At 42.5% G+C, this 17,180-nt stretch overlaps 1 protein-coding gene across 1 annotated transcript; it reads right to left on the bottom strand.

Moving 5' to 3' along the window:
• Window positions 1-10,075: 10,075 nt before the first annotated feature.
• On the bottom strand, window positions 10,076-15,410 carry LOC149287991 (terminal nucleotidyltransferase 5B). Its single transcript, XM_089492312.1, has 2 exons — window positions 15,234-15,410; window positions 10,076-11,101 (listed from the first exon to the last, which is right to left on the bottom strand). Exons 1-2 carry the CDS (start codon window positions 15,408-15,410, stop codon window positions 10,076-10,078), a joined length of 1,203 nt encoding a protein of 400 aa, XP_089348438.1.
• Between the last annotated feature and the right edge of the window lie 1,770 nt (window positions 15,411-17,180).

Raw genomic sequence — 17,180 nt, 5'->3', positions numbered from 1 at the left:
TTGTATGGGTGTCTGGGTGTGTATATTGGTTTGTGTGAATGAGTGTGTAGTTGTGTTGAGGTGAGTGTCTGTGTGCATGTGTGGGGATGTGTGTGTCTGGGGTGTGTGATATTGTGAGTGATCCTCCCAAAGTCAGGCTCTGGATCCACCCCTGGCTTAGCAGGGAAGCTGTGTGCACCACCATGGAGCAGCGAGACTGAGGCCTTGCACTCTCACCACATGACCTCAGCTAAGAAAGAGAAGAATACTGAAAAAAATGTTTTTTTATTTTAGTATAGTTTTTTTTTTTTCATTTATAGCATATCAAACATAGAAAAGGGGAATCTTGATTAAACCAACATATGGTAAAAATGGCAAAAATATAAAATATTTAGAATTCCTCTGCACTGGATTTACAAATGACTCCCAAGCTCAACAGTGCAAAGAAGTACATGTGAAGTAAATTAGGGCTGCAACAACTAATCGATAAAATCACTAATAATCCATAATGAAAATCGTCAATGATTTTCATTATCGATTACTTGAACTGATTTATTCTAATATAAAATGCCCTGGAAAATACCCCTTGTTTTATAATCCGACCTCAAATAGAGGTCTGACTATAAGACTAAGATCCAGATCCCCCGCAGCGCTGCAGGGGACCTGGATCCTCCTCTCTGGCAGCCGGTGAACCTCTGCTACTGCCCGCCACTTCCACTGGGGCTGGAGCTCTGTGATAGAAGGCATGGCAGGGGAGTATACGTCATATAGAGGGGCATAAGGTACATCTGGGGGGCAGGGGGGCCAGCCTGGGGTCAGATGTGCATAACTGGGGGGAGGTTGGCAAATGAAAGGGAAAAAAACCAAGAAATGCATTTTTCTCAAACATAGTTTTTATTAAATATGAAAAAAATTGTTTACATGTGAATATTTACTAGTAAAACGTTTTTAGGTATTAAAACCTAGTTTGAAAAGTATTGTGTTTGGGCTCTTGTACCTTTAAAATATAGCTTTTATTATTATGTCAGTAAAATAAGAAGGCGATTAGAGAAATACCATTTTGATAGAGATGTTGTGTGCACAGAATACAATGACACATGTTAATTAAAATTTGCAATTTTTCATTCCACTGTAATTTTTAATTCCACTGCAATTTTTCATTCCACAGTTTGTTTATTAAATTAATTTAAATAAACACAACATTTGCATATTGTTTTTTTAATCTGTGTAACAGAAAAAATTATCGGCCAACTAATCGATTATGAAAATAATCGTTAGTTGCAGTCCTGAAATAAATAGTGGACCCAGTTTAAAAAAAATCTATTTACTGGGGTAGAAAGACAATGAATGGTGTAAAATCTGGTTATTTTAAGAGGCGACACAAAGCCGATGAATTAAAGGTTGAACCTGAATAACCTTCACAAGTTAGGGACGATAGTGCCACTGCCACCTGGGGGTGATGCAGACCAGCAAAAACTAAACTAGTAATGGGAAGAACATAGTGCGTGTCCGTTTATGCCTGACCTGCAAAAATACAAATAAACAAATAGGCATTGCGACTGGCTTCATGTAAACTAGTTATGTCACACTGACTTACACATACTTACCAGCAGTCTTACAAACTGTGAAAGGTTCATTTGTTTTTTTCCTCCTGGCTGATCTCCATGAAATCCCAGGAGACGCCATATAAGGGCCATTCTGTACACTATAAACACTGCTGTGACTTGTGCAAAGTTAATTGTGTTACTCACCATCCTACTATGCATGGAATCCTGAGGGGTTGGGGGAGGGGGAAGGAGTCTCCCTCTGTTTTATTTTTATATTGTTGTCTGAATAAGGGAGAGATGACTGTTTATCACTTAAAACCCGAAGGAAAGCCTCTTCGAGTTTAAAACTAGAAGAAAGCCGAGCTTCTCACCAACTGTGGAAGATATTGTTTGAGGGTGTGTCACTGGAAAAGAATGAAGTCATGCTTGCAACACAATCCAAAGAAGCCACTGACATATGGGTGTGTTTCACACTCACAGCGCCACTCTTGCACAAAAAAATACAGGAATATCAGGTGTTAAAACCCCAAAATGAAGCTTGATTTCTGATTTAGCAACTAGCACAGGGAAGCCTACGTGTGACGCAGGCCTCAGCTCCAGCTTTATGACAGTAGATGTGTTTGGCCAAACCAGTGGCGTACCTAGAGTATTTGGCACCCGGGGTGCATCCTGTATGTGGCACCCCCCTCCACCAAAATATAAAAAATAGAAATCTGAAAAAATAAATTACATTTACCCAGGTATGGTACAGCGTAACTCCCACCACTATACACTAAGCCAGACATTGCTGTGGTAGGCTTCTGCCCCTAAAACAGCCTGTCTGTGCCACCGCTGCCCATTTAGCAGCCTGCCTGTGCCACTGCTGCCCCTGAAGCAGGCTGCCTGTGCGACCCTTGCCCCTGAAACAGCCTGCTTGTGCTAAATCTGCCCCTGAAACAGCCTGCCTGTGCCAAGTCTGCCCCTGAAACAGCCTGCCTGAGCAAACTTTGCCCTTGAAACAGCGTGCCTGTGCCAACTCTGTCCCTAATCAACTTGCCTGTGCCAACTCTTCCCCTAATCAACTTGCCTGTGCCACCTCTGCCCCATAATCAGCCTGCCTGTGCCACCTTTGCCTTCCTAATCAGCCTGCCTGTGCCACCTCTGCCCCCCTAATCAGCCTGCCTGTGCCACCTCTCTCCCCTAATCATTTCTGCCTCTAAACACTAACTTACTACTAACTTACTAACATTCATTCACCCACTTACTAACATTCACACATTCACTCGCCCGCTCCCCTTTACCCCTCTCGCAGATTTCACTGGTCTGGGGGGGCGCCGACCATCATCCAGGGGCCGTGCAGACGCCTATGCGGCCCGATGCTCACCTAACGCGGGCCGGCAGCTTACTGCTGTGGCGCCCGCGTACTGTATGAGGAAACTCATAGGATCGCCCTCCTTTAGGTACGCTACTTGGCCAAACACTATGTGTGTTATATATGTTATATATGTTCAGACTCCCGTGTACATGCACATAATTTGCTCACATTGATTTTAATAGAAGTGCTTTCCCGTCACTGACTGGCTGCTTCAAGGTGCAGCCAGTCAGTGACGGGAAAGCGGTGCGGTCATACCATGGAGTAAACCAGCAGCTGTAGGGCTGCAGTTTCTATTTTTAAAGGCTTCTGAAGAATGCATATTAAGATAATCACAGTGTATGTATCAGTATGTATGTTAGAGAAACCGGTTGCTTGTTATGCCCATGAGTGTCACGTCCTCTACGTCAACTGCATTCTGGGAGAGATCTTTGGTGTGGACACTATATATATATATATATATATATATATATATATATATATATATATATATATATATATTATTTGAAGATTTTTGAAGGTGTTTATTGCAATCAGTGTTTAAAACCTAAAGATGTTTCCTTTTGTTTCAGGAAACACAAGTCGCATACGTGTGACACAGACCAATAAGGTTAATGTGCTTTACAACAACGTGACAGACCATGGTTTCTAATAGACTTGGGCGCCTGCCAACTCTCCGTGTTCGTCTTCGTGGGGAAAAAAATCTTCGTATTCCACAAATTTTCACCCGTTCCTGTGTTTGGTTTGTAGATTCTTTGTGTTTGTTTTTTTCTTCTTTTTTGTAAAAGGGGTTAATATGGGGTTAACGTGGTACGCACTACGCAGCAGCTTTGGCACCAGGATTTTAAAGGTCTGTACGAGCAACTCTATTGGTCGCCGGCAGGGGCCTCCTCTGCCATCAACCAGTGAAGTGCAAGACCAATAGAGTCGCACGTACAGACTTTTAAAATCCTGGTGCCGCAACTTGGCTAGGGGAGACCACTGGTCTCCCCGCTCCAAGAGTTAAAGGTCCGTACGAACAACCAATAGAGTCGCTCTTACGGACCTTTAACTCTTGGACCGGGGAGACTTCCGATCCTGCTAGACCCTGCTGGGTTATCCGTTCACTCCGATGAGGCTCAGATCACAGACACTGGGAGAAATGTCCACATTGGCCCCAATGTGTCAATATTTTGTGTGGCCACCATTATTTTCCAGCGCTGCCTTAACCCTCTTGGGCATGGAGTTCACCAGAGCTTCACAGGTTGCCACTGGAGTCCTCTTCCACTCATCCAGGACGACATCACAGAGCTGGTGGATGTTAGATACCTTGCGCTCCCCCACCTTCCATTTGAGGATGCCCCACAGATGCTTAATAGGGTTTAGGTCTGGAGACATGCTTGGCCAGTCCGTCAACTTTACCCTCAGCTTCTTTAGCAAGGCAGTGGACGTCTTGGAGGTGTGTTTGGGGTCGTTATCCTGTTGGAATACTGTGGCCCAGTCCCCCAAAGGGAGGGGATCATGCTCTGCTTCAGTATGTCACAGTACTTGTTGGCATTCATGGTTCCCTCAATGAACCGTAGTTCCCTAGTGCCGGCACCACTCATGCAGGCCCAGACCATGACACTCCCACCACCATGCTTGACTGTAGGCAAGCCACATTTGTCTTTGTACTCCTTACCCAGTTGCCGCCATACACGCTTGAAACCATCTCAACCAAATAAGTTTATCTTGGTCTCATCGGGCAACAGGACATGGTTCGAGTAATCCATGTCCTTAGTCTGCTTGTCTTCAGCAAACTGTTTGCGGGCTTTCTTGTGCATCATCTTTAGAAGAGGCTTCCTTCTGGGACAACAGCCATGCAGACCAATTTGAATCAGTGTGTGGCATATGGTCTGAACACTGACAGACTGTCCCCCCAACCCCTTTAATCTCTGCAGCAATGCCATCAGCACTCATACATCTATTTCCCAAAGACAACCTCTGGATATGACGGTGAGCACGTGCACTCAACTTCTTTAGTCGACCATGGTGAGGCCTGTTCTGAGTGGAACCTGTCCTGTGAAACCACTGTATGGTCTTGCCCACCGTGCTGCAGCTCAGTTTCAGGGTCTTGGCAATCTTCTTATAGCCTAGGCAATCTTTATGTAGAGCAACAATTATTTTTTTCGGATCCTCAGAGAGTTCTTTGCAATGAGGTGCCATGTTGAACTTCCAGTGACCAGTATGAGAGAGTGTGAGATCGGTAACACCAAATTTAACACACCTGCTCCCCATTTACACCTGAAACCTTGTAACACTAACAAGTCACATGGCACCGGGGAGGGTAAATGGCTAATTGGGCCCAATTTGGACATTTCCACTTAGGGGTGTACTCACTTTTGTTGCCAAGGTTTAGACATTAATGGCTGTGTGTTGAGTTATTTTAAGGCAACAGCAAATTTACACTGTTATACAGGCTGTACACTCACTACTAGCAGTGTGTCATTTCTTCAGTGTTGTCACATTAAAAGATATAATACAATACTTAAAAAAACGTTAGGGGTGTACTTACTTTTGTGAAATACAATATATATATATTGTTTTTTCATTTGTTGACCAATTTTGGTGCGGATTACTTTTAATAAAAGTGGGATTTTTTTTGGGGGGGGGGTTATTTTTGGTTTTGGTCCAGAATTTTAATTTCAGTGCTTCCCTACTATATACTAAGCTAGACACTGAAGTGGTAGGCCTACACCACATCAATGTTTGGCTTAGTATATAGTGATAGGGGTTATGCTGCATTATTGTCAATGTCTATCTCAATGTATAGTGATAGGGATTACTCTGTAGCCCCAACTATACAGTTCTAAAGTGTGTGTGTGTGTAAATGTGTGTGTGTGTACCACATACAGGATCCGCTCCAGGTGCCAAATACTCTAGGTAGACCCCTGCGCCCACTGCAGCTGAGGAAGTTCTAATGAAACGCGTCCTCCATGTGTTTAGTGACGCTACCCAGGCCAGGCACAGTCTTCTCAGTGGTAGGTCTTCTTTTATATATATCATTTTTGTTTCTCCCTGTACATTGTTTTACCCTTTATGGGGCAGGTTGACTACCTTATCACTGTCTGATTTAGTTCATCTATTTATGTATTTACATTTAATATTGGAGATATTTTCTATATATATATATATATATAAATTCTATATTGTGTTTTGTTTTTTTACTGACTATATTGTGTTATTTTTGTCTGTATAGGTATTAAAATTATTTTTATATTTATCCAAGCGCTGTCTTCTTTGAGTTTGTTTTTATCTAGGTACGCCCCTGATGGAAGTTATGCTGTTTCTAGCAATTGTGGGAGAATAGTCATCTTTCATAAACACATCATTTCTTACTCCCTAGTTTACTGTTATGACACCCCAACATTTTTTAATGGTAGAATTGCTTCTCAGCCATTTGGCCACAATTAAGTATAGTACTTGGTGATATCTTGCATGACTGTTGTGCTAAAGCATCACATGCCAATGTGAAAGACTACATATCTCGTAAAGCACACATACTTGAAAATTAGGTCTAGAGCGGCAGATATGCTTGAAACGGATACATAATTGCAGGTATTCCAAGCAACATGTTTATGAACCACTGAACAAAAGGAGTCTGGACTCTGAGAAAATAAAATTTATTTTTTTTGTAGTTCCAATACCCCAACAACTCAAGGAGTAAAACACACAACTCTACCCATAAAAACACAGTTTTACACTGCTTCCAACACAGGGACACATGGAAGTGATGGTCTGGTGTGAGACAATTTTGAGTGATATAGGAAGCAGTCTTGATCATCCAAACAACACATCATCACCAGAAAAAGGTTACATCTCCCCATTGCAACCCAAATGAAACATAAAGAAGGCACACGCCTAGCTAAAAACATCTTGTCGGAGGTTTTTTTTTTCCCCCTTTACAAAAAAAAAAGAAAATATATAACACAACTCTGACCCCTTCTCAGCATGTAATTTGGTTTGGTTTAAGGAAAACAGAGCGAGGCAGTGTGATAGCAGGGAAGGGGTTAACTATGTGCTAGGCTTCCGGGAATGAGCTGAGCAGGCAGCTTGGAGAATGAAGTCACCAATTGTCAGGCACTCCCAGGCCTGGATCAAGCTGCCTAAATTTGGTCAGAGGAGAAGAGATTTGCAATTGTTCTCGACAGGCAGCTATGCATGCGCCAAAAATATAATCCCTACCTAGAAGTATTGAAAGACTCATAGGGGATAGTATTCCCCACTCCAAAAAGGTTCATTGACAGATTGTGTAACAGCACAGAGCTCCTCGAAAACATGTAAAGAATTAGATTTTAGCCTCCATGCCAGATATAACAATCATATTTTGGTGGCACTTGTCTGGTAGGATTGTTGTCCGTTTATTGTCTGCCCGGAAATACACACAAAACAAAAGAGGAAGCCACCCAAACGTTGCATAGCAAGATAGACTTGGGTCATCTTGGTGAGAACATTTCAGACATGCCTTCTACGCATCCCTATTATTAGTTGCAATTATTTAGTAGTAGCTATGGCACATTAGCAAAAGTGGAACAGGTTCCTTATTGGGTTTAGAAAGCTCATTTAAATGCATGCTGCCTCCCTTTCCCCTTAAACAAGAGTGTTATTACCCGGTATCACAACCTAGAACTGTGAAGATTCCTTAAAAGCGACAGTAAAGGCAGACACCCCAAATGCATAGCTAATATGATATAAACTGTCCAAAGGTTGTGTTGGTTTAGCATGCAACTCGGCACCAGATATTTCAGTCCGAGTTTTGTGTTGCATTAGTAAACAGATTTCAAGTTGGTTGCTGGTATTTTTATAGTAAACACTACTTTTGTTGAATGCGTGTTAAGACTGAGCACCTTATTACCCCTTCTAAAAGCAGTAATTACACCTTTCCTCGGGCCACTTTCCCAATCAAATTAAAAACATGGAATGGGCCCCCCCATGTGGATTTTTTTTTTTTTTATTGTGCGTCAGGGTCTGTTTTGCATATACTCAAAATACTTTACCATTTATAAAACGAAAATGTATGCTTTAGATATCGGAGTTTCTCTGTCTCATTTCAGTCTGCACCAAGTCGTCTCTACTGCAACCAGGAAGCATTAGTATGTACAACTCCCAGACAGGCTACTGAATCGGCAGCTAATCATAATCACACACATACACGCTAGCACGCCATGAGTGTTCATTATGACCGCTATTGCCACTTCTGTTGATGTCAGTAGCTCTGTCCCCACTGGCTAGAGAGGGCGTTCCACCAAGCATATGTTACCATTTTGAGGTATACCTCCTGCTTCTGGTAGTAACAGCTGGAAGGTTACAGGCGATAAAATACCTGCACTTAGTGGCATGCAGTAAGACGGACTCACGAGTAAACACAGGATTAGGGCTCATTTTAACCTTCAACCTTAAGGTAGCTGCCTTTAGACTACTCCACAAAGAGATACATTTAAGTGTATATGGTCTTTTAATATGGCAGATTACATGTCAATGGTAGCAGCTAGATCATATCGGCAGGGTGCAGTTATAGCACTCTGCTATTAATATCATAATCATGGACTACACCACTGTTTACTTTGATTACCTACAAAATAGCTTAGCTTCAGTTTAAGGGTGTTTTGTTTCTGCAACACTAAGAAAAGGCCATTTCATTTAGAAGTGAAAAATGTGTTCTGCACATCTGAGATATTGGCATCTCCATATTTTGCTGAATAAAAAATTTAAAAAGCATACACAGTTTGGCTTCCGGCTGGTCTGCCATCTCCCTTATGGTGTAGTGATCAGTTCCCTAGCATTAGTGTGTTTAACATGCACAATGTCAACATTAGGTGTTAAGATAGCTGCGACTTAATCCCTTGTCACAAAGTGAGCTTTAACAAATATCAGACTGCTACCACCCATGCATGCAACAGAAGAAAAAAAAAATGGGAAGCAAGAACAAAACTACTGCTTAACATGTGCATTGACATTACTTGCCTAGTGAACATTGCTGGTTTACATTTGCTGGTGTGTGCTTTTTGTTAGATGAATACGGGCTTATATGCTATGGAAAGGAAAGAAAACAATGTATGGTTGCAGCCCTAGCCTATGGCTTATTTTTTTCTCCTATTCAGATTAAGTGGTGCAGTTTACTCTAGGTTATCAAATCTAAATGCAATAAGCCTGTATTCCACATACTTAAGTCTGTACACAGAAGCTACCTTTTGGTCACTTAAAAAAAAAAAAAAAAAAAGGAGATTTACATAAAAACACCCATCAGCACAGTATAAACAGAAAATGAACAGCGTGTCCTATATAATAAAAACAATTAAACTCCATAATGGGGAGAATAGCCTAAAAACCTAGATGACCAGGGTGCCATGACAAGGGAGTTGGCAAGCCATTCTGCTAGTAAGAGACTATATTAAACTTGACTCAAGCCAGATATCTTTCATGGAATAAAAACATTGGAGATCCATACATTTGAATTTCAATACTAGCTATAAGCATGCGTCTTCTAGCCTTTTCACATTAATACTTGACAGTGGAACTCACCCATACACAGCTTGGCCATTATTGTAATTTAACAACACTATCAGCTCAGAGATTAAGTCCATGTTTAACAAAGCAATGCTTAGCTTCTAGATCAGATATTTAGACACATGATTTCTGTGGACCAAATTCTTCGTATATCAGGTATATTTAGCAAGTAGGAACAAAAACCGTAGCCAAGCCTTTGTACCTGGGCAAAGGAAGTTACCTTTACCGGAGCCCCCGAACAAAGCCCAAAATAAAGATTCAGTAGACATTTAGCACTGAGTCAGAGAGGGTAAAAAGTGAATTGCCAGTGACATTGTAGAGATATTAATACTGAGCCAAGTGCAGCAGAAGTTTGTTATTCAGAATAGAACCATGAAAGATAACATTTCAGTGATACAGGCACAGCTAAATTTTTACTCTTTGGTCCAGAATTGAGGAAGGAACAGAAAAAAAAGCCCTCCAGTGTCTGTATCAAACTCATGCCCAGTTTTGATATTTGCCACTGGTAGTCCTTTACAGGCAGGCCAAATATACAAGTACTAATCACCGCATGATCTTTAAGAAATGATACACAAACTGATGCTCATGTGCACTGGAGTTAACCCATAACAAGTTTAATCATTATGATTGTTAAGGGCAAGCAAAGGTCTTAAAGCCTGCCCCAACCTGCACATCAGTTACAGCAGGGAAGCCATGTCTGGTAAGCGTGACTGCAAGACATCAGAGGCTGGACAGGTGCAAAGTAGTAGCCATTGTAGTTTCCTTCACCAACAAATTGGGCTGGCTGGTAGTAGCAGGTAAAGTTCGGAAGTGCTGGGACAAGAGACTGCTCTGATAACACTTCAGCAGCCAGAGAGGCAATAAGTGATAATGTTTGCCTGCGCTCATGTCCCATCAGACAGACTGTGCTTTCATTTACCACACGGTGAAGTGTCATCAGGCAGTCATAACGTTTGTCTTCCATGCCTACAAAGTGGTCTTGCAGATAGCACTTAAGTTTCCGCAGCTGTTCTCTTATGTCTGGGAAGTCTATGAAGTATCGTGAGCACATGTAGCGCTGCATGGTTTTCATGTCCACTTCAGACTTCGGCTTAAATCCCCGCACCAACAAGTTGCAGTATTTGAGCAGTCCCCCACCTCGAATCTCTTCTGGGTTGCGTGTTGCAATGATCCTATTGCGCAGATGATCCATTGCTTCCTCAAAATCCCCATACATGCTTTCACCGGTTACCGTGGGATGGAAGCTCTGGGACATTGAGCTGGTAGGACACTGGTTAAGCGTTAAAAGGGAGTCCAGAACTATCTGAAAGGAGTCAACACTGAACTCAAACTGCCGTCTGAGGGTGTCCACAAATTTCAGCTCCATGTTTTTGCCATTGTTGTTTGATAAAGAAATGAGGCTCCATCTGTCACTTTCCATGCAGACCTTGACTAATTTCTGAACATATGCTTCTTTCAGAGTCATTGGGGTTATTTTTTCCTTGTTGACTCCTGGTGGCAAGAAGTCTAAAAGGCAATCCAAAACTGCATGTTTCACAACCTGAAATGCATCATTTCCCTTTAAATCCACTATGAATATGAGATCCAGGTCCTTGTAGCCCAAACCACTGTCTTCGTGCAGCACATGGCTAGCAGCTGAACCATTCAACCGAACATTGTGGACGGGGATGCCCTTTTCTTCTAGCCGGCTACGAACAACCTGCCACACAAAAGAAAAGGGGGGGGGGGGGGACAAAAATTAAAAATGAGCAATTGTTTTACTATGTGTTGCATAAAGCATTAAATAAAATTGTCATATTGCTGCAAATCGAACACATTGTAATGTTTACAACACTAAATAAAATAAGTCTATTCAATTGGATGTAGCACTTGCATTAAACAGTGCAGATGACTATCGTCAAGTGAAGCTCAATTGCCAGAGAACCATGATCATTCTGTAAAATAATGGAATATGGGCATCAGACTGTAGTGAAAAATGGGAATCGATTGTACAGACGTCGCGCTACTTAACACAACTGTGCCGACTGCATCATTGGAAGAACCTAGTTTACTAGTTCTAATTTAATCAAACATTCCCAGCCCAAGTGGTTCTGCATCCCAGGGTCCTCCCACAACAGGAATCCAGTCAGCTTTCATGGTTGGCTTGGATTTCAGTTTTAACCCCTTTACCACTACAATTATACTCCTATGCCTGTTTCACAAGTCTAAGAGGATAAACATTCTACAAAATCACAAAAAAGTTTTGTTAACTCCCCTCAACACTGCATTCAGTGGTGTCCCAGGCACTGCAGATTCAGCAGATCTCCATGCCACAACATGCTCCACTGGGGCACAATCTACCCCCCCCCCCCCGATCTTGTCAGGCTTCCAAGCTTTGATGTGGCAGGTGTTTCTCCAGTAATTTAATCCATCATAATAAGACAGGCACTCCCATCCCAAACATTATGCAATATATGAATGCTACAAAACAGCTTTACAAACAGCCAATCACAGCTGGGTATTTAGAAGCCATGGGCAGTGTGAATCACTTCATTAATTAGGTGCTTCAGTGTCTAGCAGTCCGATTCATATAAAAACTATATGCAATGCCCACTGAAAATGTACAATAAAATTAGAACAAGCGCAGTTGCAGGTCCATGTATGGAGTGACAGGCAGGCTAAGCCATAACCGTTCACTGGGAGACTAGCACAGCAAGTGTTAGGTTACCTTTGCAAGGCAAGTGAACTTTCCAGGTTAGAGGCCGTGTTAATAGGAATACGGTTACAGCTGACAAAGCATTAACACAACTAGGCCAGGGCTCTTAAGGAATTAAAAGGAGACCATGCTAAATACCCGGAGCTATTACCTGAGCAGAGAAGCCAAGAGGAGCAGTTAAGTGACTACACAGACATTTATAAGAATGAATAGCCCAGATTCCATAGATGCCAAAATACTTCCTCACCGTAGTCCAGTTGATCAATTTTACAACAAACCCAATGACTAGTTATGCTCCTAGGAAACTGGTTTCTATTATGGGCTGTTTTATTTGTAATAGTTACCATAATGAACAGAAACACCCAGTATAGAGTCACTAAGTCAGCAATACAGTAAATTAAATTTGGGTGTGTTTTCCTCTAAAATAGTCACTTTATAACAAACTATTTTTTGTCCAAGTAGCTTGGATGAAGACACTATACATAGCCTCGGAAGAGGGGGGGTATGCAATTGTCTTTTTTTCGTGTTTGAGTATATACTGGAAAGTTGGTTGGCGCAGGAACATGCAGTTCTGTATTTCAGTGTATGCGTGGCTGTAATCAGGACAGTTAATGTTAAATACAAAGCCTTTAGATATGTGACCTAATTGGTAAGAAAATAAATCTAAGTGTCAGCGTATGCATTTGACATCTTTTCACACAATATACCACTTTATAAAAGTATACATAAACTTTAGGTAGTGTTGACACGGCCTCCGTTCCTATGGCCAATTTGACCTGGAGCTGAGAGGGTTAATTGCAGCAGTCATTCTATACACAAGTGAGAGAACCATGTTACTAAGTTTTTAGGCCAGAAAAAGGAATGTAACTTTCCAAAATATTAACCCCCCTCCCCATTACTTAATGACACTACAGAATGTTATATTAATCTAAAACTAATTTTTCCTCCCCAACCACTGAATATTCAAGGAGTCTACCCCCATAAGTTACTTTTCCTATGTATGAGATACATAGCAATAAAACATTCCACATCACATTCAATTGCAGAAGAGCAGAACGACGTCTGTGGCGTTTGACAACCAGACAGCGGACCCAGGACCCCTTGCGATGGTGCCTAAGACAGGACTCAGTGGGTAGACATGTGAGAGGACACTGCTTTCACCACTGCTTCCAAGTGGAAGATGTACTTAACTATACCGATCAAGACTACATGCTGTGGCATAAAAAAAATACCAGATAGTCCCAACAAGAACCAGGGATGACAGACTGGGTGTTACTTATGAAGATTAAGTTAGTGCACCGGTACCTAGAAATAAGTGTTACCCAATTGTAACAGTTGGCTCCTGGAAGCCTTTGTATAATATCTTTGGAAATCTGAGTTGTGAATTACGACAGCCTTTCCTAGTTTAAACCAAGCATTATAAAACATTGCTTGGGAAAGAAGCATGTCTTCCTCTTTTTCCTAAAATGTAGAAGGCAAAAAAAATGTAAAAATATATAAGTTGTAAAATCCAGCCTTAAATTCTCATAAGAATGAGGGACAGTACAAGACCATCAAGCCTGACGTGTCCCATAAATGTAAGGCGAAGGAAAAGAATATGGATTTATTGCTAATAAAGGGCACTGGTGAAGCATGCTATATAAAAGGCTAAGTTTTTTTTTTGTTTGTTTTTTTTTTAGAGAGATAGATAGATATATACACACACTTGAGATTAACCATGGGGGGGGGGAAAGAAATCACACTCAGGCCTAGATCTCCATCATCATTTACCTTCCAATTTGGCAACCGCATATTAATCTGTACATTCTTTAAATATCGCAAGGACTAAATTGTCGCAAGCGTATCAGCAATGGAACTGGGTAACATAGAACATGCCGTGACCGCTAGGATTGAAGTTTCTGGTGCTCTGGATAGCCAGCACTTGGCACAGGGCCAGGGCCAGATATTCCTGCTCAGCACATTTTTATTCCTGTGGAAGCCATGCGCTAACAAGCAAGTAATAGCCGTGTAACTGAAAAGGGAGGAGGGGCGGGGAAATGCCACAGATGTGACATTCACTGTGCGGGGCCTTTAAAGGAGAACTTGATACAATATCCAAGCTAAACATTTAGTGTACTGATAGTTCTTAAGAAATATGTATTGCAAATATATACGTTATAAGAAAAATACAAAAAGTAGCACTCCAAACATCCAAGCTGTGTAGAGATGCATCTAGTAGGGCATTAATCCAAGCGATAACACCAAATATGAGTGTTTTTTTTATTTAATTTTATTGAGACCCCGATGAAGACCCCCTGACGTCGAAACCAATCCACAGGCGTTTATTACCATGCGTGTTACTTAGTCCCTTTGCTACACTACATAGAAGATAGCGTGATTTTTTATTTTTTTTTGACATGCAGCCTGGTGGTTACCGCTGAAGCATTAATACAGGCCAAGAGTGTTTAAGGCCTGTCCTAACGAGAAGGGTCAAGATCATTAACTGTAAGGCGATCTGCATCTGGCAAGAGGTGGCCGACACTTTAACGCTAAATTATGGCTCTTTAAGGTAACCTTGCAGGCGTCACATGTCGCAGCTGCTAAAACAGGATATCTGGAGACCGTTGAGAGGGGCACCGATGTTAAAAGGACTCGAAGTTGAGCAACCTTTAAAGCACGTGGAGTGCGCATGGCACATAGGAGCCGGAGCCAGTGCCGCACCCCCTCCTTTTGACATGCCCATTGCATGTCTGTCCCATTCTACCTCGCCTATGGCTCAGATGATAAAGCAACTTTTTTCCCAGATGCACTTTAATCATAAGAAATAAAATACTCTGTAACGAGATAGAATGTATCTCGTCGCGCTGTGTGTGTACCGTGCGTGCCAAGAGGCAGACACTCCCATCGAGACATTGCTAGACACAATCACTTAGACAGTTCGTGTGTCGTGACAGGCCAATGGTTGGGGCGTCAGGATGCCCGGTAGGAGCAAAATACACCACTTAGCTGGCTTCGAAAATTCGCCGATACGGTCAGGAGACAACTACCCCCCCTTCCCCATAACCGAGTACGTAGGGGGGAGACGCACAAAAAGCACCAGAGCCCATTCGTGCAGACCTACCACAGAACACCCCACATTGCTCCCGGTGGTACTTACTTGAACCAAGTCTCTGGGCCGGCAAGATAGGGTTGGAAAGTTACCCCGGCCGTGAATAGGTACGCTCTCGTTCAGAATGGCGTCTAGACGGCTGACTTGCGGCCATGAAAGGACGCTGAACCTCGGGGATGAGACAGGGGAAGCGGCAGGCCGAGGCTGCTGTGTAGATGAGGACATAACGGCTCCGGGTGTGCACACCGGAGGAGGTAGTCCTTGCTCGAGCCACCCACTAGGAACTCTCAACACTGACAGGTCTTTCGGAAGAGAGTCTCTCCGCTTACAGCGCCAGCAAGTGTCTTCTGTGACCTCAGCTGCGTTCCGCAGATGTCGTCTTAGTGCACGAGGGCTCCGCGAGGCGTCACGTGAACTCTAGTCTCGGGTCTCTTAGCAACAAGGAGCCGAAGGAAGGAAAGTGCTGGTGCAAGAGAACGGTCTGGTTTGTCTGCAACAGGCTTCTTCAGACTCGTAAATAGCAAGGAACGCGTAAAAATTCCGGTTTCGTACTAAAAAGTTGTTCGTTTCTCCGGTTAAAGTTGTTAAGATAAAAAAAACTTAAAACGGGGTTAAAAAAATAAAATAAAGAGTGCGCCGCTGCTGTCAGAGCCCAAACTGGGTGTGTGAGGGACAAGTAACCCAAGGTACGTCACACAGGCTCAGGTCTTCCCTTCGACAGCAGTTGCCTACACTAAATAACGCTTTTGCGTCTCAATACTTATATACTTAGCGTAGGGACCTAATGATTGGTTTCGAGTAACTGTCAATCTTCGTACGCCTCTCAGTTTCCACATCTGATTGGCCAAAGCTATAATGCGTCATCAGAACGGTAAGGAAATAAGCTGCCAGTGAAGGTTGTGCCTTATTGGCTGTCTTGAAGTACCTCCCACCAGAGAGGAATCCCGAGGCTGGATTGGCAATCCGAAATGCCGATTAGTTTTAAAGCGCCTCGGGAGCTGCCATGTCTTAAAGCAGTACTGGAGACCGATTTTAATGCGTTAGGTGTTGGGCAGGTAGAGCGCAACAACCTGCACCTTGTACCGTAAATATTCGAAGAAAAGATACTACCAGTGATAACCTACGGTGCGATTACGATTTGTGCCGCAATCAATTACACTATTCAGCAACCTTTGTACTTTAACTCCTTCATGACCAGTTTTTTATACCCAAATGGCATACATTTTGTTAAACCTCTATTCAACTTTTTTCTATATTTGATGTACCCACACAAATTATACATATATACTTATACATACAAGTATATATATTTTTTTGCAAATTTGCCAAGAAAAGTAATGTCCAATAACGCAATCCTTACACAATGTAGTACTGGCACTTGCGCAGAGCACCATTACACACAGTTGGTCTCAGGAAACCAGAGATGCTGGCTTTTGCTGACAAGGGAGAGTTCACAGCCTGATCTTCCATGTAGCGGCAAGGAGTTGTCTCTGCCTCTGATAAAAAGTCCAGATGTACCCATACATCCTAAAGAGTGTCTTGGCACCAGTAGCGTACCTAGCAGGAGATGGGGGGGGGGCCACACCAGCACCCCTCCAGAGACGTAAAGTAATGTAGGTCGCTAGAGGGGCAGGCTCGGGAGCGGGAGCATGGGCATAGGAACCCCTAAAAATCTGGGGGATAGCAATTTTCCCTATCAGATACTGCCTTTTTCTTCCCATCAGATACCTCTTTCCTCACTATCCCCTACCTCACTTTCTCCCCATCTCTTTTTTGTGCAAACACGTACAATAATATAAAACCTGAAACACTGGTAAAAATAATGTATGTTTAATACATTAAATATAGATGATAATTGTTAATGTTATTTGCATGTGCCTACAAATAATCCCTTGTGGTTGTGGCAGCACCATGAGATTTCTGAGGAAAAAACAAGCCTTTTGGCATGTCTGGTGTCTGTAGATGAGTGTTTAATAATAATTCTAATACCCCTTA

This window comes from Sceloporus occidentalis, unplaced genomic scaffold, assembly GCF_023333645.1.
Source record: "Sceloporus occidentalis isolate IW3139 unplaced genomic scaffold, rSceOcc1.0.p SCAF_55, whole genome shotgun sequence".
Lineage (NCBI taxonomy): Eukaryota > Metazoa > Chordata > Lepidosauria > Squamata > Phrynosomatidae > Sceloporus > Sceloporus occidentalis.
This window is presented reverse-complemented; position numbering and strand designations above follow the sequence as displayed.